The 22,694-nt window shown below is 41.1% G+C and overlaps 1 protein-coding gene across 1 annotated transcript in view; it reads right to left on the reverse strand.

The window, feature by feature from the left end:
- Window positions 1-15,324, reverse strand: part of LOC108701637 (coronin-7) — a 100,622-nt gene extending 85,298 nt beyond the window's left edge. Inside the window, exons 1-7 of the mRNA XM_018236541.2 lie at window positions 15,076-15,324; window positions 8,766-8,862; window positions 5,162-5,236; window positions 3,365-3,435; window positions 1,701-1,878; window positions 1,223-1,299; window positions 467-517 (exon numbers count right to left, since the gene is read on the reverse strand). Coding sequence (XP_018092030.1) covers window positions 467-517; window positions 1,223-1,299; window positions 1,701-1,878; window positions 3,365-3,435; window positions 5,162-5,236; window positions 8,766-8,862; window positions 15,076-15,135 — 609 coding nt within the window. The 5' untranslated portion in view covers window positions 15,136-15,324. The remainder of the gene's footprint in view (window positions 1-466; window positions 518-1,222; window positions 1,300-1,700; window positions 1,879-3,364; window positions 3,436-5,161; window positions 5,237-8,765; window positions 8,863-15,075) is intronic.
- Between the last annotated feature and the right edge of the window lie 7,370 nt (window positions 15,325-22,694).

The raw sequence follows: 22,694 nt of genomic DNA on the forward strand, positions 1-22,694 counted from the left end.
TATTAATTAAACAAGCATAATATCCAAGGCTATTGTGATACTAAACTCTACAATATTTATATTGGTATATATAGTTTATGTTTAGCACGTCCAGTTCTAAAGGCTATTGCATCCTTGGCGTTTTGTCTGCCACTTCAATTCAGTAGTGGTCAGTTATAGACACTGGGCAAAACTGCATGTAGGCAGTAACCCATAGCATATCAGTGACTAGATTTTTTTTTCTGCCAGCTGCAAGGAAACAATGAAAGCAGTCATCTAACTGGTTGCTATGGGTTACTGCCCACATGCAACTTTGCCCAGTTTAAATGAGTAAAAGTGTTTTTTTTTTCTAATCCATAGAAAACAACTAAATTGATTTTATCCAAATATAATGTTGCACAAACAACAAGGGTCTAAACTTTGCATCTCCGTAAGTACGTTATTGAAGGCTCAAGAACTAGGCTCTATAATGCACATTTCTCCCTACCTGTATGGCTCCTGTACCGCCGCGTGCATCAAAGATTCTCAGCCTCTTATCCTGCCAACACAAAGACATGGACATAAGTTAACCCAGAGACACAGTAGGATGCGAGAGTGCAGCAAGCTAATGTTGGGCAGATTATTAACCCTTAAACACCCATTACTTAATATGCACTGAGAAGATACGTGGGCTAAAAAAGGCAATGCACCGTATTACATCAATTTGCTGCTCTTCCTATTGCAATGAGCGGTAAGAAACTTCCACTGTAGCCTCTATCTCTCTTGAAATTCTATGTTGGGTGTCAGCATAAATAATGTGATGGCATCTTTGCCTTTAACCCCCATATAGTGGAAAACCCGTTATCCTGAATGCTCTTAATAGCGGAAAGGCCATCTCCTGTAGACTCCATTTTATCCAAACAATCCAAATTTTTAAAAATTATTTCCTTTTTCTCTGTAATAATAAAACAGTAGCTTGTACTTGATCCCAACTAAGATATTATTGATCCTTATTGGAAACAAAACCAGCCTATTGGGTTGATTTAATGTTTAGATGATTTTCTAGTAGACTTAAGGTATGAAGATCCAAAATCTGGTAAGATCCATTATCTGAAAACTCCAGGTCCAGAGCATTCTGCATAACAGGTCCCATACCTGTAATTCAATCCTTTCTGTAAAATCACAGGATTATGATCCCTCCTACACCGGAGAACTTGCAAGCAGAAAAATAACATAATTAATGAAGGTATCTAGTCTTACTTACTTTGCAGGATGTCCCTAATAGGACACCATCTTGGTTCCAGCCAACACTTTGTACCTGATCCCCGTGTGCTTCCAGAGCTACAACATAATGAAGAGATGCAGACATAAGTAACAAAGGAAATGGTCTTATTCTCTCTGTGTATCACAGTAGCCATTTCAAGGTGGGGTTGTTCCTGTATGAAGATCTTTTGACACTAGATATCAAAAGCGATGGTACTTATCCCTTATGGGCCTCTCCTTTGTAGGTGCATGGGAATCATGAAAACAACTGTGTATTTCACTGTTTGCCTGTAGCTTGTTAATAAAAATAAAACTCTTGCCTTTTCAATTACCATGGAAACCAGTTTTTGTCAATGTTTTGAAATTCTATTTTGAGATTTATATCCATAAAAGGGATAAGAAATGTAGTTTGCCTACTAATGGATGGTGGTCAGAGGACAAGAAACTCACCCATTCTGTATCCATGCATAAACTCTCACCTGTCAGTTTGATCTCCTTGGATAAGTCCCATATCTGCACTGTCTTTGCAGCAGCAGTCACAAGCAAGGAATCGGCTGATGGGTGGAACTGCAAGGCCCTTACCTGCCCTTCAACTCCTGCCAGTGTGCCAGACAGGGACCCTGCATCCGCTGCCTCTGACACCCGCCACAGCTTTATCTGCAATATATATATATATATATATAGGAGTGATTAGCTTACAAGTGGTACACACACATGCACTGCTATAACTATAGTGTATACAGCCATGGTATATGACTGGAGGATTAGGGTCCAGTGGACTGGAGATCACAAAAAGATATGTTTATTGTCTTAAAGGGGAACTACCGCGAAAATGAAAATGTAATATTCACTTCAGCATACTGAAATAAGAAACCGTCTAAATACAATCAACTAAATATTCTGTATAATTTCTGAAATAATCAAGTTTATATTCACTATCCCTCTCTCAGCATCTGTTTCTGTTCATTCTCTCTTCATGCAGCAGTTGGGTGTCAGATAGTCATTGACAGTTAGATCCAATATAACTTATAGGGGGGGCTTCTTTTGCCTAGAAGATGTATTAGAGCTCACTCTAATAAAATAACCAGAAATCCTGTCTCACTACATGCAGAATTTGAGCAAAAGGCAGTTATTTTGTTAGATTGTTTTATGTACTGGAATCAGCTATTTGAGTGAGCTCTAACACATCTGCCAGGCAAAAGGAGCCCCCCCCCTATAAGATATATTGGATCTAACTGTCAATGAATATCTGACACCCAACTGCTGCATTAAGAGAAAATGAAGAAAAACAGATGCTGAGAGAGGAATAGTGAATATAAACTTCATTATTTCAGAAACAATGCAGAATAGTTAATTGATTGTATTTACAAAGTTTCTTATTTCAGTATGCTGAAGCTAATATTACATTTTAGCGATAATTTCCCTTTAAAGCTGCTCTACCTCTATTTAAAGGAACTGTAACACCGAAAAATTATAGTGTTTTAAAGGTATCCTGTGCCTTTCCTCCTTTTTCATCTTTGAATGGCTGCCCCCATGGCTACACAGCAGCTTGTTTACATAAACTATAGTAGAGTATCTCAAGCAAACCCACCAGTTTTACCAGTGCAGGGCAACAGTATATTATATTTTTATTAATTATATACATTATACGGTTTTGGTGTTACTGTTCCTTTAATTCACAAAAAAAATCCTTGAAACCACCAGTCAGTATGATCTGCATCTCAAACCCCCCCATCATACGCAAAAGAAAACGTAAACCTAAAAAAAAAAAAGAGTGATGCACAATTGCATTACATACAATATTTGTTATTTCTGGTTTCAGAGCTACTGATGATTTGTGTATCTACGGTGCCACCTGCTGGTCATTCTGTCAGACGCATTCTCCCCAACTTATAGTAGGAAAACTGACCACCAGGTGGCGATGTAGTCACACGTTTCATTACAATAAGCCGTTTATTTAGCTTAGAAGCCAAAAATAAGAAATAATTAATGTAAACTGCAAAAGTGCTTAGCAGAGCGCTCGGTGCAGTTTCATCACTCATCATCGTCACATTTTTTTAAAGGTTTATAAATAGGAAGAGACCAACATGTGTATATGTTTAGCAGAAGGATAAGGCAGACGTAACGTTTTCAGCTCACTCACTGTTTGGTCAGAGGATCCAGTGACCAAGAGATCATCAGCAAACGGTGAAAAGGCGAAGTCTGTCACCAAATCTGTGGTACAAACGACAAGAGAGAAATGATTTCTACTCATGATATAAATAAATCCTGTTCCTATGCCATCCCTCTAATAATCGTCTATGGACATGGCACACTGGGCACAGTCTCTTGTGGAGGGAAGTGCCAGAACATTAACGTGCAACCTTCTAATCACTTGGAATCTGGCAGATGAGTCACATTTTTTTTTTTTTTACCGAACCATTGGGGTAGGTACAGACTGTGATCCATCAGCCCACAGATAAGATTGTAATTTGCTTGTGCCAATCTCAGCAGGAAGATGGGCATCGTAGGTAGTGGTTATGTGCCATCTCTTTCCTATAAAGGCAGGAATATTCTTTCCCTGCCAATAGCAAGAGCATCCCCACCTCACTGACCCATTCTCTAATTATAGTATGAGTGTGAGCTTATGAGAACACAATGACACTCGCTAGTGCCAGGCCAACTTGTGATCAAGGCAAGTAACTCTTGTCTTGGCTCCCACTAGTGACCCCAGCAATGAGACCTACCTTACAGTGACCCCAGCAACAAGAGCTATCTTATAGTGACCCCAGCAATGAGGCCTACCTTACAGTGACCCTAGCAACAAGACCTACTTTACAGTGACCCCAGCAACGACAGCTATCTTATAGTGACCTCAAAAATGAGCTACCTTACAGTGACCCCAGCAACGAGACCTACCTTAAAGTAACCCCAGCAATAAGAACTAACTTATAATGACCCCAGCAATGAGAGCTACCTTCCAGTAACCCCAGCAATAAGAGCGATCTTATAGTGACCCCAGCAACAAGAGCTACCTTACAGTGACCCCAACAATAAGAGCTATCTTAGTGACCCCAGAAACGAGCGCTACCTTACAGTAACCGCAGCAACAAGAGCTATCTTATAGCAACAAGAGCTATCTTATAGTGACCTCAAAAATAAGCTACCTTACTGTGACCCCAGCAACAAGACCTACCTTATAGTAAGACCAGCAACAAGAACTATTTTATAGTGACCCTAGCAATGAGAACTACCTTACAGTAACCCCAGCAACAAGAGCTATCTTATAGTGACCCCAGCAACAAGAGCTACCTTACATTGACCCCAGCAACAAGAGATATCATATAGTGGCCCCAGCAATGAGAGCTATATATATATAATAGAGACATTGAAATATTTGAGCTACAGTAGAAAGGGGAAAGGCAGTTTCTAAATGGGAATCAGTCTCCAGACTCCCACTGCAAATTGTGTGGGATGCATGTGAGAAAGAGAAGAGGGTGGGAGAAAGCAGAGTCGGCAGAGAGAAGGAAGCAAAAGAGTGCAATGGATGAGAAGCACAAAGACGGTGATTAAGGGAAGAATTGTGCCTCACAGTGCTGTAGAATAGATGGCTAGGGGCCAGAAGTGGCCTTCAAATGCATTTAATGCCCATGGGATCTTTAGATTTATATGTACAACATCTTCATTTTAATATTATCCATCCCACAAATACATTACGAGTTCCTTCTGGCTAGGAAATACCAAACTAGCGTTGGACTAGCCTGCCATATTAACAAAGGATCTTCTAGTGGGCTGCAGACTTGTTCCCATAATAAGCCATTTGTCACTCACCTTAATCCTATATAATTTCTATAGCATTTGGCTCTGTCTCTATCTAATTACAGTGAGAATGGGCCCCTGGATGTCAGGTTCTCTGGTGGGCCCTAACTGAACACCAGTCATATGTACTTAGAGAGGATACCTGTGTGACAGCTTATTGTGGAGACCGTTCTCTTCTCTCCGCTTCTGACCTCCAGTGGAGTAATACCGAGTATCCCTGAGGGAAAAACAAAAAAGTGAGAAACTGGGTCATCTCCACGTTTGGCAGACTCAGGGGTGGAGCTTCTTATCCTTTGTATTACAGTTATAAAGCTGAAAACCCAACAGTTTCAGTCTAGAGCTGGCCACTAAAATCATCCCTGAGAAACCAGCTGCACTTTTGTTAGATTTAAAGGGAAACTAACTTCAGTGCCCCCTGCCTCCTCCCTAACCCATTCACCCCTTTTGCAGCCATTATATTTGGCCGTCACATCCACTCCCATGTTGGTTGGCAATGATCAGCAAGCAGAAGCATGTGCACTAAAGACTACTCATGGTCGAATGAATATGCTCCTGGTCAGCAATATCTGCCATTTGGGAACTAAAGGCCAGTCATGGAAGTCCCTGATAGGAGGTAAAGGCCAAGAGTGATCTTAGTCTTATGGGGTTAAGGAACCCCAAAATATTAGGTACTATGTTTGCCCAGGAGCAGTAAATTAAAAGCAACCAATCAGCAGGTTGCATTTACTAGTCATCTGTTTAAACTTTAAAGGAACAGTGTAAAAATAAAAACTGGGTGTAATCTCCCACATTATTACTGAGGACCAAACCGGCTTTATCCCTCACAAAACCACCGCACACAATATTAGAAGGCTGATGCTTAATTTGTCTGTGGACCACTGTAATAAGGGGCAAAGAGCTGTGGCTGCTTTAGATATAGCTAAAGCTTTTGATACAGTGGAATGGGCGTACCTATGGCGTGTCCTTAAAGCATTTGGGGTTGGCCCTCATTTCACTTCCCTAGTTCAACTTCTCTATAAGACCCCGGTGGCATCCCTAAAACTCAATGCTTCACAAACTGAGAAATTTACCTTAGCTAGGGGTACACACCAGGGGTGCCCTCTGTCTCCCTTATTGTTTGCCATGGCCATCGAGCCCTTGGCTTTAGCAATTAAACAAAATCCACGCATTACTGGCCTACGCCTGGCAAACAGAGAGGAAAAAGTGCAAATGTATGCTGACGACACTTTAGTGTATTTAGGGGACACACACACGCTTCACTGACAGAACTTCTGACATTAACCGCAGCCTTTGGACGTATTTCGGGCCTTAAAATTAACCCCTCCAAATCCACACTTTTTCCAATACATCCCATAATTGGTCCCCTGAACCCGGATTGTGCAAAACTACATTTGGTTGATAAATTTACGTACTTGGGCATTCAGGTTGCTACCCCTGTATCTTCTTATTATGCTCTTAATGTCGCACCTTTACTCTACTGGGTTCAAACTAAATTTCAGGCATGGGAACTTCTCCCTTTGGGTCCAACCGGGCGAATCCAACTTATAAAGATGGTGATCGCCCCAAAGCTTCTTTATGTACTGTGGCATGCGCCTATTAAGATCCAAACCCCCTTTTTTGCCCACTTAGAGACTCTCTTTCGGCAATTTATCTGGGGAAACAACAGATGTAGACTAGCTATCAAAACGCTGCAGAGACCTAAAACTGATGGGGGCATGGCCCTCCCTGACATGTATCTGTACTACTTGGCGGCCCAACTCGCACAAATCCGCACTCTGAAAGGTGCTCAGCCGGAAGACGCCTTGTTTCAGCTATGGCAGTGTTTATTAAAGTCTGATCTCCCTCCTTTCTATGCCATTCTGGCCCTGAACCTTTATAAGACTAAACAGTTGACGAGCGACTGCTTCCTGGTGGAATCCCAGAAACTCTGTCTGCAACGGTCTCTCCAACTGGCCCATCCTGCAGTACTAGAACTGCAAACCCCCTTATGGTATAACAGTAAACTGGCCCCCCTAGACAAACTCTCCAAGCCAAAGGAATGGATCCAGGCAGGGATATGGTGTGTAGGCCAGGTTTGGACCGACAATGGCATGGTCCCCTTTAATGAGTTACGACAAACCTACTCATTGCCCAAATCTCAATGGCTAGTATACCACAAAGTAAGAGCTGCGCTTTATAGACTGACTAAATCTAAACATCTACAATTTGGTACCTCCTCCATAATGGAACAATTGATCTCAGAAAATTCCCGTCACTCCATCACGCACTTTTACAAAGAATTACAAAATTTGGTATTGCGGAGAATCCCTATCAAGGCAAGGGCGCGCTGGGAGCACTCCATTGACTATATTACTGATGATCAGTGGGCCCAGGTGTTGTTAACCCCTCTATCTATTTCTCCCATATATAAGTATAGAATTTTACAACTGTACTTGATACACAGAGCATACTATACACGATCTCGGCTGCACAAGGTCAACCCTGATATTCCGGATATTTGTATTAGGTGTAATGCTGAGGAGGGAACCTTACTGCACACGTTCTGGTCATGCCCTATTTTACAGGAGTACTGGGTTGGGATACAAAAACGTATTACCACCATCCTGGGTTTTGAGATCTCGCTTGACCCCAAGTGGTATATCTTAGGTATGGACCCACCTACTCAGTTGACTCGCCCAGCAAAAAAAATACTTCATAAAATTCTATTTCAAGCGCGCAGACTCATTGCCCAGGTATGGAAATCTCCACTTCCCCCTCTCTATGCTGACTGGGAAAAATCGGTCCAAAACATGTGTAATGTAGAACAATTAATTGCTAAGCGTAACAATACCTCTGATCAGTATTTGAAAGTATGGCAGCTGTGGATACTGGAGAATGTATAAACTGACATGTTTACAGGATGTTCTGAGACATGGATAACTTGTTTTTCTGTAGTTGCCTTATCACGGTTACTTCTTATAACCTGTCAATTATGTATGCTAATGTAAGGTTTGTTATACCTGTGTGTGTAATTGCTTGTACCAAATAAAAATCTCACCTGAGTTAAAAAAAAATAAAAAATAAAAACTGGGTAAATAGGCTGTGCACGATAATAAATGTTTCTAATATAGTTAATTAGCCAAAAATGTAATGTTTAAAGGCTGGAGTGACTGTATTCCTAACGTAACAGAACAGAACACTACTTCCTGCTTTGCAGATCTCTAACTCGCAGTTAGTCAGTGACTTTGAGGGGGCAACATGGGACATAACTGTTATGTGAGATTGCAACTGATCCTCAGCATTCATCTTAGATTCAAAAGCAACAGTTATGACCCATATGACCCCACTCCCCTCAAGTCTCTGACTGGATACTGCCTGGTAACCAATAAATGGAAACCAAGAGAGCTGAAAAGCAGGAAGTAGTGTTCTAGCTATTATGTTACACATCCAGTCACTCCAGCCTTTATACATTACATTTTTGGCTAACTAACTATATTATATTTTTCATATTCCACAGCCTATCTATTTACCCAGTTTTTATTTTTATACCAAACAATTATTTTTAAAAGCAAACATCCTATTGTTGCCAAGGGATACGGCTCCTTTTATTACATATGGGGGTACAGTGTTTATACAGTCACCTCACTGACATGAAGAGTGGAAACAGAATTCTGGCTCCTGGGGATAATTCTTTTATCCAGCCCTGATAATGTAGGCAACCTACTGTGCTGCGAGTAATCTGCAAGTGTTGCTATGGTGCAACCTACCTGCATTGTCTGTATTAAAAGCAATAGCGCTTTGCCCACACTTGATGTTGTTCCCAGTGGATGATGATGATGCTGATCCAATGTCATTAATCCATTCCTGAAAGCACAATAAAGGCAAATGGTGAGAATCGCTGCACTGCAATGGACCAATTGCTACAAACATGCAAGGCTTTGTGTGCTCTTTTATACAACAGTAAGTGTTATTGAGGGCGCTACTTACCCTTTATCTTCTACACTGATCCTTTGTATAGTAAAATGCTGACGTCAAAAAAATGTGAAACCAGGAACAAGCAAAATAAAACTATGGGGTACAAGCATATAATCTTGACGTTCAAGTGCAGAGGAAAAATAGTCTGTGTGTAGTGTGCAAATTGTCATCTGGACTCTCCAGTATTTCAAGGGAGCCTCACAAGAAAAGGCTTATTAAATGTAGGTGCCCCTACAGCCTTTTAGTAACATAATAATGTAATAAAAGAAAAAGCTTGTTAAGGTCTAGTAACCAGGCCCGGACTGGCAATCTGTGGGTTCTGGCAAATGCCAGAGGGGCTGCTGTAAATTGCCATAGACAATGATATTGGGCTGGTGGGGGGCTGTTTGGGCCCCTGTGTGGGCTGTATGGGCCTCTGTTTACCCAAAATGCCAGGGCCTATTTTGAATCTCAGTCCAGACCTGCTAGTAACCCATACCTAGCACATCAAGAAACCCATATTGGCCAATTAGATGTTTGTTTGACCAGTAAATGTTACATTCTGATTGGTTGCTGTGGGTTTGTAGACCAAGCTTTGTTCCTATTATTACATTAGCCTAGATGAAAAACCTATCAGTGTCTGCTGGGATCTGGCAGCCAGTTTGAAAGTTTCAGTTGGTTTCAGATTTTTTTGGAAGCCGAGTTCCCCTTTAAACTTAGATTTTGGAAAAACAGTAAAAAATTAAAAAATATGAAGCAATTGAAAAAAGTTATTTCAAATGAGGGCAATCTGAAAACAACTGAACTGAAAAGTGTTTGGAGGGTGAACAACCCCTATAAAGGAGAAGTGAACTCATAGTTTAATCATAGGGCCCCTGCACGGGCCTCTCCCTTCTATTCAACCACAGCAAAAAGACACCACATAATATCACTGCACCCCTGTAGCTGAAGTAAAAATGCAATGCAGTAAAACCAATGTTCCCTGCTTCCAGCTGTACAGCAGAGATAGGGGGCTTCCTCCACTGGGCTTGAAGGAATACTGGGAATGGTTTGTGAGGTGATTGATGTTGAAAGCTGTGTCTGTTTATCCCTTTCTATTTTCTGGTTCTGACTCCTGAACCAATGTAGCACAAATCTGTCCTTCTCCAGGTCTGTTAATCGGCTGGCTTCTGCTACATTGTTTTAGGAGCCTGAACGAGGACTGCAAAAAAAAAAGTCAGCCAGATGCACCTATCAGTACCAATTACATTTACATATAACCAGTTCCCTAAAGGGGTTGTACGTCTTTAAAGGAGAACTAAACCCTTAAAATGAATGTGGCTAAAATGGCATATTTTATATACTGAACTTATTGCACCAGCCTAAAGTTTCAGCTTGTCAATAGCAGCAATGATCCAGGACTTGAAACTTGTCACAGGGGGGTCACCATCTTGGAAAGTGTCTGTGACACTCGCATGCTCAGTGGGCTCTGAGCAGCTGTTGAGAAGCTAAGCTTAGGGGTCGTCGCTAATTATCCAGCAGAAAATGAGGTTGGTCTGTAATATAAGCTGATGCTACAGGGCTGATTATTAAATTTTGATGCTACTTACACTGTTTTCTGTACTGCCATGTAGTAATTATCTGTATTAATTAGTAATCAGCCTTATATTGTGACATTGCTATTCTATGTGTACTGTATATTGTGAGTGGGTCCCTAAGCTCAGTAAGTGACAGCAGCACAGAGCATGTGCAGTGAATCAGCAGAAAAGAAGATGGGGAGCTACTGGGGCATCTTTGGAGACACAGATCTTTACTGCTAAAGGCTGTGGTTGCCGTGGGCTGGTACAGAAGGACAAAACATAATGTACAACATTTCTACCTACTTCTTTAGTAAGGCTTTAGTTCTCCTTTAAGTTAACTTTTAGTACATTGGGATGTGGCTCCCAATGTCCTCAAAGTAGGTGATTATTTTTGAATTTCAAGCTTGGAAGCAAGTTTTAATTGCATAAAAACTAAGTACACTGCCAAGTAGAGCTTCCTGTAGGCTGCCAGTCCACATAGGGGCTACCAAATAGCCAATCACAGCCCTTTTTGGCACCCCAAGGGACTTTTTCATGCTTGTGTTGCTCCCCAACTCTTTTTTACATTTGAATGTGGCTCGTGGGTAAAAAAAAAATGGGGATCCCTGATGTAGAGAGTGATATTCTGAGACAATTTGCAACTGGTTTTCATTTTTTATTATTTGTGTTTTTTCAGTTATGTAGCTTTCTATTCAGCAGCTCTTCGCTTTGCGATTTTAGAAATATGGTTGCTAGGGTCCGAATTACCCCAGCAACCATGAACTGATTTGAATAAGAGACTGGAATATGAATAGGAAAGGCCTGAATAGAAAGATGAGTAATAAAATGCAGCAATAACAATACATGTGTAGCCTTACAGAGCATTTGTTTTTAGATGGGGTCAGTGACCCCCATTTGAAAGCTGGATAGAGTCAGAAGAAAAAGGCAAATAATTTAAAAACCATTAAAAAAATGAAGACCAACCGTAAAGTTGCTTAGAATGGGCCATTCTATAACATACTACAAGTTAATTAAAGCTCCCCATGAACGCGACGATTCTTCTTGCCGAACGACCGATTTTAGGGAAGCCCGACCAATCCTTCGAAATTATCGTGCGGTTAGTGGGACTCGAAAGATCGTACATCGTACGATTTTTCGGCCGACATCTGTCAGGAAATTGATCGGCCAGGTCAAAAAAATCTTTGTCGGTCCCAGGGCCAAGCAGGCAGCTCCCCTTTGTTTTCCTGCCAAATTGGTCTTTTTAGTTGATGGTAAATTCGTACAATCGTACGATCATTCTGAGAAGATCGTGGTCTCACGATCAGGATCTGATCTTTTAAAAATCTCAGCATCTATGGCCAGCTGAAAAGTGATTACAATGTAATTCTCCTACCACACACATGTAGTTCAACAATCCTGCAATTGGTGGTGCGTTCCTTCCGTTGACCCGGCCGGGTCCCTTAGCAACCGATGTGTATAAAAACCGGATCCGCACGCTGATTAATGCAGTCGGGGAATATCCCCTTTTATTCAGCCACCAAACATCAACGTTTCGGGGGGGAAACACCCACCCTTCATCAGGATAGCTTAAAAGTGAACCACTCCATTAAAAATGTGCAATGAATGTATATCGGAAACTCGCCTCAAATTACATTTTTTACTTTTATATTGTTTCCCTTGAAATGGTGCTAAGCCAATCAAAATGTCCCCCTCTGAGCTTGCCTAATGAGGCATGAGACCTAGGTATTCGAATAGGAAGGAGAAGAGGAAATGCAAATCTTGTGAAATCTTTGAGCAAACAAAACAAACGGAAACTTGATGCTCCGACAACTGCTCGAGAGCCTGTGTATCTGTGTCAGTGTAAAGCAAACTGGCAGCAAGTGCCTGGTACTGAAGGGGTTAAGCGCCTGGGGATCAGGATTCGGGACCCTTTATATCACTTGTAGCCATTAAAGGAGAAATAAGATTTGGTTGATGTGGGGGCTCGAAACTGACGAGCAACTTGTGGTCGGACTACAACTTCCAGCATTCCCCTTCAACTGTCTGTGGGCGCCACATGTTGTACTTTCATTTCAACGTTAAACCCCCCCCCCCAATGCTGTGGCTCCATTGCAAATGCCTTTTTCTCTTTAAAGGGTTTGTTCACCTTTAAATTAACTCTTGGTATGATGTAGAGAGGAATATTCTGAGACCGTTTACAATTGGTTTTCATTATTTATTATTTGTGGTTTTTGAGTTATTTAGCTTTTTATTCAAAAGCACTTTGCAATACCAGCAATCTGGTTGCTAGGGTTCAAATAACCCTAGCAACCATGCATTGATTTGAAGAGACTAGAATACAAACGGGAGAGGGTCTGAATAGAAAGATGATTAAAGGAAACATATAGGATAAATGAAAAAAAATCCTAACTTTGTAGGCAATTATAAGTAATATATGGGGTTGCATTTACATGGTGCTAAAAATAATTATCTTTAAACATAGCCCCTTAATTGGAGCTCCCTATAGATGTTCACTGGTTCCTGTCCCTGTATGAAATGAGGGGTGGGTGTGTCCTAACGGTCCCTGCCAGAAGCACAGTAGTAGGGGGACAGCCAATCACAGCCCTGCAGTCACACAGTACTGACAGGCTTCAGTTCCCTATCAGGTCCCGCTAGCTGCTGATTGGTTCCTGTCCTACAGTGCAGTGACAGCAAAATCACGGGTCCGCACACACTCTAGTATCTGCAGTCAGGGACGTGGCCCCTCTTTTTATCAATGTATCACTACAAGGATCAACGTTTCGGGGGTTCAACCTCCCTTCATCCTGATGAAGGGAGGTTGAACCCCCCAAAACGTTGATCCTTGTAGTGATACATTAATAAAAATACATTGTAGTGATACAATAATAAAAAGAGGGGCCACATCCCCGACTGCAGATACATAGAGTGTGTGCTGACCTGTGATTTTGCTGCTACTGTTGAGGGGCCTTGCCGGGGCGGACGGAGAACCAGCACCACCATTGCAGGAAAGTGAAGTGGTGGTTGAGCGGTAGATACAACACATTATACTACAGTACAGTGAGCTGAGAGCCTCTGGCTCCCCTGCACAGCCTGGGAATTCAGGGAGCAGGAAGTGGAAGAGAAGGGAGGGATTATTAGGGTTTTGCAGAAATATTCAATAAATCAGCCTGAAACACTACTTTTTTTAAGCACAATTCTTCTATATCTAAAGGAGTATAACGCACTGGGACATTCTTATTTTTTACACAATGTCTCCTTTAATAAAAAGTAGCAATAACAATACATTTGTGGCCTTACAAAACTTTTTTAGATGGGGTCAGTGACCCCCCATTTGAAAGCTGGAAAGAGTCAGAAGAAGGATTCAAATAAATCAAAAACTATAAAAAAAAATAAAAATAAATAAGGAAGACCCAATTGAAAAGTTGGTTAGCGTTGACCATTCTATAACATGCCTAAAGTTAAATAAAGCAGAGCCATCCCTTTAGCACCCACATATAAACCCTGACAAGAGTCGGCCGTGCAATTAACCCCTGCCTGCCCAACTGCTGCTTGTTTCTGACAGGGACTGGGGGTCAGGTCTGGACTGGGAGTCAAAATAGGCCCTGGTATTCCAAGTACAAAGAGGCCCAAGCAGCCCACTAAATAGTGGCTTTCTATGGCACCTCTGGCATTTGCCAGAACCTACAGATTGCCAGGCCTGGGACTGCTGCAGGTCACCTGACTGTAGCCTATTCCTTCTCTTCCACTTCCTGCTCCCTGAATTCCCAGGCTGTGCAGGGGAGCCGGTGGCTCTCAGCTCACTGCTCTGTAGGACAGGAACCAATCAGCAGTTAGCAGGACCTGACAGGGAACTGAAGCCTGTCTTTGTTTGTGTGACTGCAGGGCTGTGATTGGCTGTCCCCCTCCTACTGTGCTTCTGGCAGAGACCATTAGGACACGGCCACCCCTCATTTGAAACACAGACAGGGACCAGAGAACATCTATAGGGAGCTCCACTAAAGGGGCTATTTTTAAAGATAATATTAATTTTTAGCACCATTAAAAGCAACACCTTATATTACTTATAACTGCCTACAAAATTAGGGTTTTTTCATGGTTCCTATATGTCTCCTTGAAACCAGCCCTAGAGTAGACATGTTCCTGTGGAGCAGATGTCTGTGCAGGAGGGAGGGAGGGTCCTCTTATTATTTTATTATTATTATTATTAACATGTATTTATAGAACTCCAACATATTGCAAGACCCTATAGCAGCAACTGAGCATCAGGCACCCCTATGTACTTGCGCAGTGGGGGAGTCCTGCCAGCGTTATTAACATGTGACATACCAATGCTCCCCCCCCCCCCCCCCCGCCTGCCATTCAGATCCACTGCCCCTCAGGATAAACACAGGCTTCAGTGTTGTCGCACACTAATCACTAACTCTCTCTCTCTCTCAGCCATGTGCAGCCATGAATTCTTACTCCAGGGACCTTTAACCTCTGCACTTGCACAACAGCGCCCCTCAGTGCCTCTGGCTAGCTGCCTAGAGGATTCTGGGAGTTGTAGTTCAGCCCAAGCCCAGCAGGACCTCCCTCCGCTACTCACCGCTTTCTTGGGGATCTTGGGAATGCAGTTCTTGAATTTCGATGTTCTGAATCGATTCATGACGAATGAGGAGCTTGTGACGCAGTCTGTGAGTGTGTGAGAGTCCCTGAGTCTCGGAGCCAGTTACCTGCCGCTTCTCACTCACTCACTGCTGTCTCTTCCTCTCCCCCGGGTCCCTCCCTGCCCCTGAGACAGCATTCAGCGATGTCATCGGTCATCCATTACCACTCCCTGTCCCAGCCCTGCTCCTCTATCTATTGCTCCAACATCGGCTATGGATGACTGCCAATGCACAGTGGTATAAATGTAGTCTCTGTCACTGCGCCAGCTGAATGAGAGGAGACAGCGACACCTAGCGGGCTACACAAGCACAGACGCAGAGTTGCTTCCAATTCATTCATTATAGAAAAGTACTTTTGGAATGTTCTTTAAAGGAGTGGTTCACCTTTGGATTCACTTTTAGTATGATGTAGAGAGTGATAATTCTGAGACAATTTGCAATTGGTTTTCATTTTTTATTATTTGTGGTTTTTTTTTTATTTAGCTTTTTTTTCAGCAGCGCTCCAGTTTTTATTTTATTTATTTATTTATTTCATCATCATCATCATTTATTTATATAGCGCTGTCAAGATACGCAGTGCTTTACTGCAGTTATAGCAAACAGGGAATAAATGGTGGATAATTGATTTAATTTATTTAGTTAATTGATTTATTTTATTTATTTATTTAGCTTTTTTTCAGCAGCTCTCCAGTTTTATTTATTTATTTCACTTTTTTTCAGCAGCTCTCCAGTTTTTATTTATTTAGTTTATTTATTTAGTTAATTGATTTATTTTATTTATTTAGCTTTTTTTAGCAGCCCTACAGTTTTTATTTAATTTATTTTTTTAGTTAATTGATATATTTGATTTATTTATTTAGCTTTTTTTTAGCAGCTCTCCAGTTTTTGTTTATTTAGTTAATTGACTTATTACCAAATTACCCTAGCAACCATGCAGTGATTTCAATAAGAGACTGGAATATGAATAGGAGAGGACCTGAATAAAAAGATGAGCAATAAAAAAGAAGCAATAACAATAAATGTGTAACCTTACAGAGCATTTGTTTTTTAGGTGGGGTGAGTGACCCCCATTTGAAAGCTGGAAAGAGTCAGCAGAATAATTCATAAACTATACAAAATAAAAAATGAGGTTCAGTTAAAAAATTTGCTTAGAATTGACCATTCTATAGCATACTAACAGTTAACTCAAAGGTGAACCACCCCTTTAAAGGATACATTTTGCGTAAAAAATAAGAACATACCAGTGCATTATACTCATTTAGATATAGAAGAAGTGTTTCAGGCTGATTTATTGAATATTTCCAGTGTCGGACTGGCCCGGCCGGGCCAGACCCCTTCTCCGGAAGACCCCTTCTCCGGAAGACCCCACTCAAAAAAAAAAATTCTGCGCTACCCAGTAGCGTAAGCACATGCGTGCCTGGCAGCGCCATCAGCACATGAGCATGGTGATATACGCACACGAGCGCCTCCATGCGTGCGCTCAGCTTGCAGGACCTGATAGGGAACTGAAGCCTGTCAGAAGGATCAAATGGTTGCACATGCATGCGCAGATGGCACTGCGCTGTGCCTAAAAAAACTATTTCTTTTTTGCCGATTGGGAGAGGGGACTGGCCCGGCGGGGGCCCATTAAGGGTTGGGGCCCACCGGGTGTACAGTCCGACACTGTATATTGCTGATAATTGCCTGCAAAATTTGAGTTTTTCTCATTTATCCTATATGTCTCATTTAAAGGAGAAGGAAAGGCTTTGCACACTTGGGGGTGCCAAATGTTACAAGTGATTGTATTGACTTGCCTGATAGGTTTTCTGCTGATAGGAGCACCGGCCCAGGGTTTCAGGTAAGTCAATACAATCACTTGTAATACCAGTGGGCACCACTGAGCGATCCTCTTCCGGCGTCTTTTTTCTCCAAATTTCCCGGGGCAGACTCATGTGCAGTTGAACGAAAAAAGTTTAGCTTTTCGTTCTACCTGCGCATGCGCAACCGCGCGAAGAAGGAGGAAGACGAAGGAAGATCGATCCATGGTGCTCGATGGAATAACCCCGGACCGGTGCAGTTTTCTGCTGTACGAAGCCTTTCCATCTCCTTTAATGATATATATATATAATCAATCATTTTATTTCTTCCCAGATTTAGACATCACAAATATAACCCAGTTATGGTTTTTCACCAGTCATCTGTTTCAAATATAAATGTTACAATCAGATCTGATCCTTTTCCTACACATTTTCTAGTCACAAATCACTATGGGAACCCTGGGATTACTGCTAGGTATGTGATATAGTAAGTTGCTAAGGAGCATGCAAGCATGCTGGATGGAGTAGCATTAGGGTAGCCACCTGTGCCAGCGGCTAAACACGAACACAGGGGATGGGACAGATAGTGTTGTGGATGGACAGTGATGTTCGGGCGGGGATGATGACATCAGAGGAAGGCACAATGATGTGGAGTTATGATGCCGAGGTGGGTGTAGCTTGATTTCTGCTCAGTTTTCTAAATGTTTTAACAGACCTTTGAAAAACCGAGATGTCCAGTTCAAAACCACAGGGGTGGCAATCCTATCTCTATCTATACTCTGCCTGACGAGTAAGCCCAAACCTTAGGTATGGGATCTATTATACAGAAATCATTTATCAAGAAAGCTCTGAAATAAAGACATGCTAATTTAGAAAAACAATTTCTTATTTTTGAAATTGGTCTTTTTTTCAACCCAACTTAACTATGTAACTTGCTGTAATAATAAGAAATTGACTGTACTTGATAATAACTAAGCCATGTTAAGGTGAGTGTCTTAGTATTTAAATGTTATTATTTATTGGCCAGATTATTGTTGGGGTTTCACAAGGTTGAGACTTGAACAGGCCTTAGAAAAACCGAACTGTTCGGTTCAAAACCGAACAGGTGGCAATCCTAAGTAGCATTAGGGCCTGCAGGCTGGGGCGAAGGATTCGATGGTTGCAGGGGGGCATCCATTTTCATACCCTTGCCAGGCGGCCAGAGTCTAGAGCAGGGATCCCCAACTTTTTTTCTTACCAATAAGCTACATTCAAATGTAAAAAAAAGTTGGAAAGCATCATCTACTAAAGCAACATGTACTAAACATTAGAAAATGTGATACAGCTAGCACTGGATATATTGGGTAGCAAGCATGTAATCTGTTCTCACTGCATGTGTATGGTAAATGCATTGTTTGTTAAAACATTATTGCCCAGCTCACTCAATCTATATAAATAATAGCTTATTTGGAAATCATTTTGACTTCTGACTTAATAAACACAATTAGATTTTACTCATCCTACCCCAATAAAGACAGAGCTAAGTACAGTTTAACCCCTAAAACCTGCCCAAAGTTTGGATGAACAGTATGCCCATGTGTTTTCTAATAGATAACACCGCGCTAATGTACTAACATTCCCAAAATATTTTTTGTGTAATAAATTGCTGAATGGGCAGCAATTGTCCACCTAAATTAAACAACCGGGGAATAAAAAGCAGTCTGACAGAAATCATAGAACACTATGAAACAACGTAGCCTTTTGGGTTGTGCTCCTGGTATTGAAGTACAGAGATAGACATTACGTTTATCAGCAGAACACTCCCCTGTGCTTATTGTACTGCAATTGCTGTCTCTCACATTTCAGCTCATATGTATCCCTTGGGAAAATCCATGACTCAGTCTTTTCTCTCCTTTAAAGATTACTCTGCAAAGTGTCTGAGACAATCAGAGGTCAAACCAGGACAGGCAGGAGTGAGAAAAATGAACCATCCTACAAAAAAAAACACTGGGGGCAATGGAACAAGAAAACCCTTTATGTCCTTGGTCAAATTGTACCAAGGACAGGCAACTCACATAATATGCATCTATTTTACTGTTTGTGCCAGAGATAAGCAGTGTTGTAACTATACGTTACTGGGCCCCACAGCAAAACCAATTTAGGTCCCCCATAAATCTTAGAAACAAGACAATTTTTCACATGTCATACTCTCAAATGGGTATTTATAAGTAGAGCTGTGGAGTCTGGAGCAATTTTGGGTACCTGAGTCAGAGTCACCAAAAATGTACCGACTCCTAATAAATTTAAATACAAGCACTGAAAATAATCAATTCAGATTTAAGAGCTTCTGTGAAGGAGGATATGGCAGAAGCAATTCTGTTTCTAAGAACAATACTTTAGTTAATTTTGGATTGTATTTAATGGCTATCCTACAGCTATATGCCAGGTTCAATTAATATATATGCTGTTTTAGGTTTTCCAATTGTTTTTGGTTTATGTAGTTGACTTTGGTTTAGAATTACCAAAGGATGTGGTTTATATTTTTGAGCTTTGGCAGTGATAAAATGGCCTGTATGTTGTGTACTTCTTTCAATCAACATGGAAAATACATTAGTATATTAAAGGATCAAAAAATGAAAGCGTTTTAAAGTAAATAATATATAAAACACTGTTCGTATACACTGGTAAAAGATGTGTGTTTGCTTCAGAAAGACTAATGTGGTTTATACACAAGCTGCTGTGTAGCCATGGGGGCAGCCATTCAAGCTGAAAAAAAAGAAAAGGCACAGGTTACATAGCACATAACAGATACGTCCTGTCCAAGACAATAGTCTTTTATCCATTATCTGCTATGTAACCTGTGCCTTTTTTCCCAGCTTGAATGGCTGCCCCATGGCTACACAGCAGCTTGTTTGTATAAACTATAGTAGTACTTATCTGTTATCTACTGTGTGCCCTGTGCTTGAATGGCTGCCCCCATACACAGCAGATTTGTTTGTATAAACTATAGTAGTCTTTCTGACACACAGCTTTTACCAGTGAGAGCAAGAGAACATTATATTTTAAGTACTCTGCTACACTTTAGTTTTTGATGTTCCTGTTCCTTTAAAAATAGAGGAGTCGGAGTTGGATTCGGAGGTACCATAAACTGAGGTATCGGATTCGAAGGATTTATGTAATGACGCCACAGCCCTGTTTATAACAAGAGATGTGCCTTTGCATTGAATCAGTGTACAAGTGTGTAGGCAGAATACCCTGGTGCCAATAATTTCACCATTGTTTCATTGACGCTTGTGCTATGCTCATAAGATCCAAGTAATAAACATTCAAATAAAAATTTCCAATCACTTAGTCATATTTCAAAGAGCCCTAACATCCCTTTCAACCACAGGAATGTACTAGAACAGTCTCTAATTAAATTACAGTTATTAATTAGGGTTACGGGTGCCTGCACACATTACTGTTAAATATACTTGCCTTTTATACTGTGTTGACATTAAAAAGTAATGTAATGTTTTAGCAGTTTTTAGGCCCATACTCACATATAAGATAAACATGCTGATTTAAGAACATTGGTGCTAAATTGCAGTTACTAATCAGAGCTCTGCTTTCATTTTCTAAGTTGTAGTCGCTTGTTTAAAACTGTCTCCTGATTGGTTGCTACTGGTAACTCCACGTGTGCAATTTAGCACCTACTGTTCATAAATCAGCACTAAAATCTGTTGTATTTCTTTCAATGATGTTTATAGTAAAACAACTACACATTTCCCCATGAGATACAGAGGGCCCTGCACTGCTGGGGGGCCCAAGAGGTACAAGGTCATTTGGATCTCCATAATTTGTCTACTAAAAAATCATGTAAACATTAAATAAACCCAATAGGATTTATTTGCCTCCAATAAGGATTAATTATATCTTAGCTGGGATCAATTACAAGGTAATGTTTTATTATAACAGAGAAAAAGGAAATCGTATTTAAATGTATGAATAATTTGATTAAAATTGAGTCTATGGGAGATTGCTTTCCAATAATTTGGAGCTTTCTGGATATCAGGTTTCTGGATAAAGGATCCCATCCCTGTATATTTATTTATTTGTTAAAGCCTGAAATTACTTTGCTGAGGGGACCCAAATAGGGTTGCCAACTCACCCCTTTACAACCAAATACATTTGGGGGCAAATTTACTAACCTCAGAAAATTAGCCAGCGACGGCTTTGCTCACAGCGCAACAATTCGCCAGGACAATGCTAATTCACTAAAATCCAAAGTTGCGTCTAGGGCTCTGAACGCTGGCAAAGTTGAGCTAGCATTACTGCACCAAGCGAAGTGAAGTTGCGCTAGCGTTACTGCACCAATCGAAGTTGCGCTAGCGTTGGCTAATTTGCATAAGGCAGGAAGTTAAAGTTAAATGGACGTATATGTAGCAGCAAATACATTATACTACACAAACACGGGAAACCTTAATAAAATAAATAAAGTTGTTATATTGCCCTACACATGAGCCCAGTGTATAGTTAATGTTCCATATGTTAGGAAATGTAGGAGGGAAGCTGGTTACCCCAAAAAAATGTTACGTTCTTTTGCAGCCTGTCACCCTGAAAAAAGGAAAAGTCGCCAGCGTTTTTTGGGACTTAGAAAAATTTTCAACTATTTTTTGAGGAAGTCCTATCTACTCTATTGCACTTCGCCTGGTCTGAGCTGGCGAAGGAAAGTCTGGTGCAAGAGGTAACGTTCAGTAAAATCCGCATCTTAGTGAATTTGTATAGTTACGTCCATTCGTAATAGTGAAAATTTGCCTGGCGTTAGGGAGCGAACTACCGCTAGAGTCTATCTCCTTCACTAGCGAAGTTGCGCCAGCGACCGTTAGTAAATCTGCGAAGTTCCGAAATGATGAATTTTTGCCAGTGTTGGGCACTTCGTCCTAAATTTGCCCCTTGGAATCCACAGCCTGCATGGCTAATTAGCAATTCGTTTAAATGCATGATGCATGGCTGCACATAAATCAGTTCAGTCTGCAGCATGCATGTAAATGAATTCCTAATTAGCCATACAGACTGTGGACATACCTCCCAACTGTCCCTTTTTCGGAGGGACAGTCCCTCTTTTGACAGCTCAACCCGCAGTCCCTCATTTGTACTGGAAAGTCCCTCTTTTCTCTGCACTGAACAGCCAGAAAAAGAAACAAAGTTTCTCACTAAATTGGCTTTTAGCAGAGAGCCCAGAACAGCTAACAGGTGCAAATAACATACTTTGTAACAATTTTGAGACACAAAAACACAGTTTAGATAAGGAGAAATATTTTCAAACTTTCATAACCTGCCAAATTTTGTAAAACAAAGATGGTAATTAGGGGGTGTGGCCACATAAAGGGGTGTGGCCAAAAAATGCTGCACTACGTGCGAAAAAATTTTTTTGTCCCTCTTTTTACTTCCAAAATGTTGGGAGGTATGTGTGAATTCCATATGTGTTTGCGTTTCAATGGGGTGAGGAGGCAACCATAGACCCAAAACATAGGCCCAAGGCAAATATAGTCTCTCACTGTCCCTGCCAATACGGGATATTTACTGTACTTAAAGCCAAATAATAGAAATCTTTAATTTATATCGGAAAAGGCTCGTTTCATAAACTTTCCACCTAAATGGTGGCGTTGACAGGCGACCCCTTGGTCACTTGACAGCTCATGAGAGTACCAATATGGAAACTTCTACACTTCCTGTCACTTCGAGCAATTCATTTTAAGGAGGACTGAGAGGAGTAAGATGGCGTACTTCCGGTGTCCCAA

The sequence above is a fragment of the Xenopus laevis genome, chromosome 9_10L (genome assembly GCF_017654675.1).
Source record: "Xenopus laevis strain J_2021 chromosome 9_10L, Xenopus_laevis_v10.1, whole genome shotgun sequence".
Taxonomy (NCBI): domain Eukaryota; kingdom Metazoa; phylum Chordata; class Amphibia; order Anura; family Pipidae; genus Xenopus; species Xenopus laevis.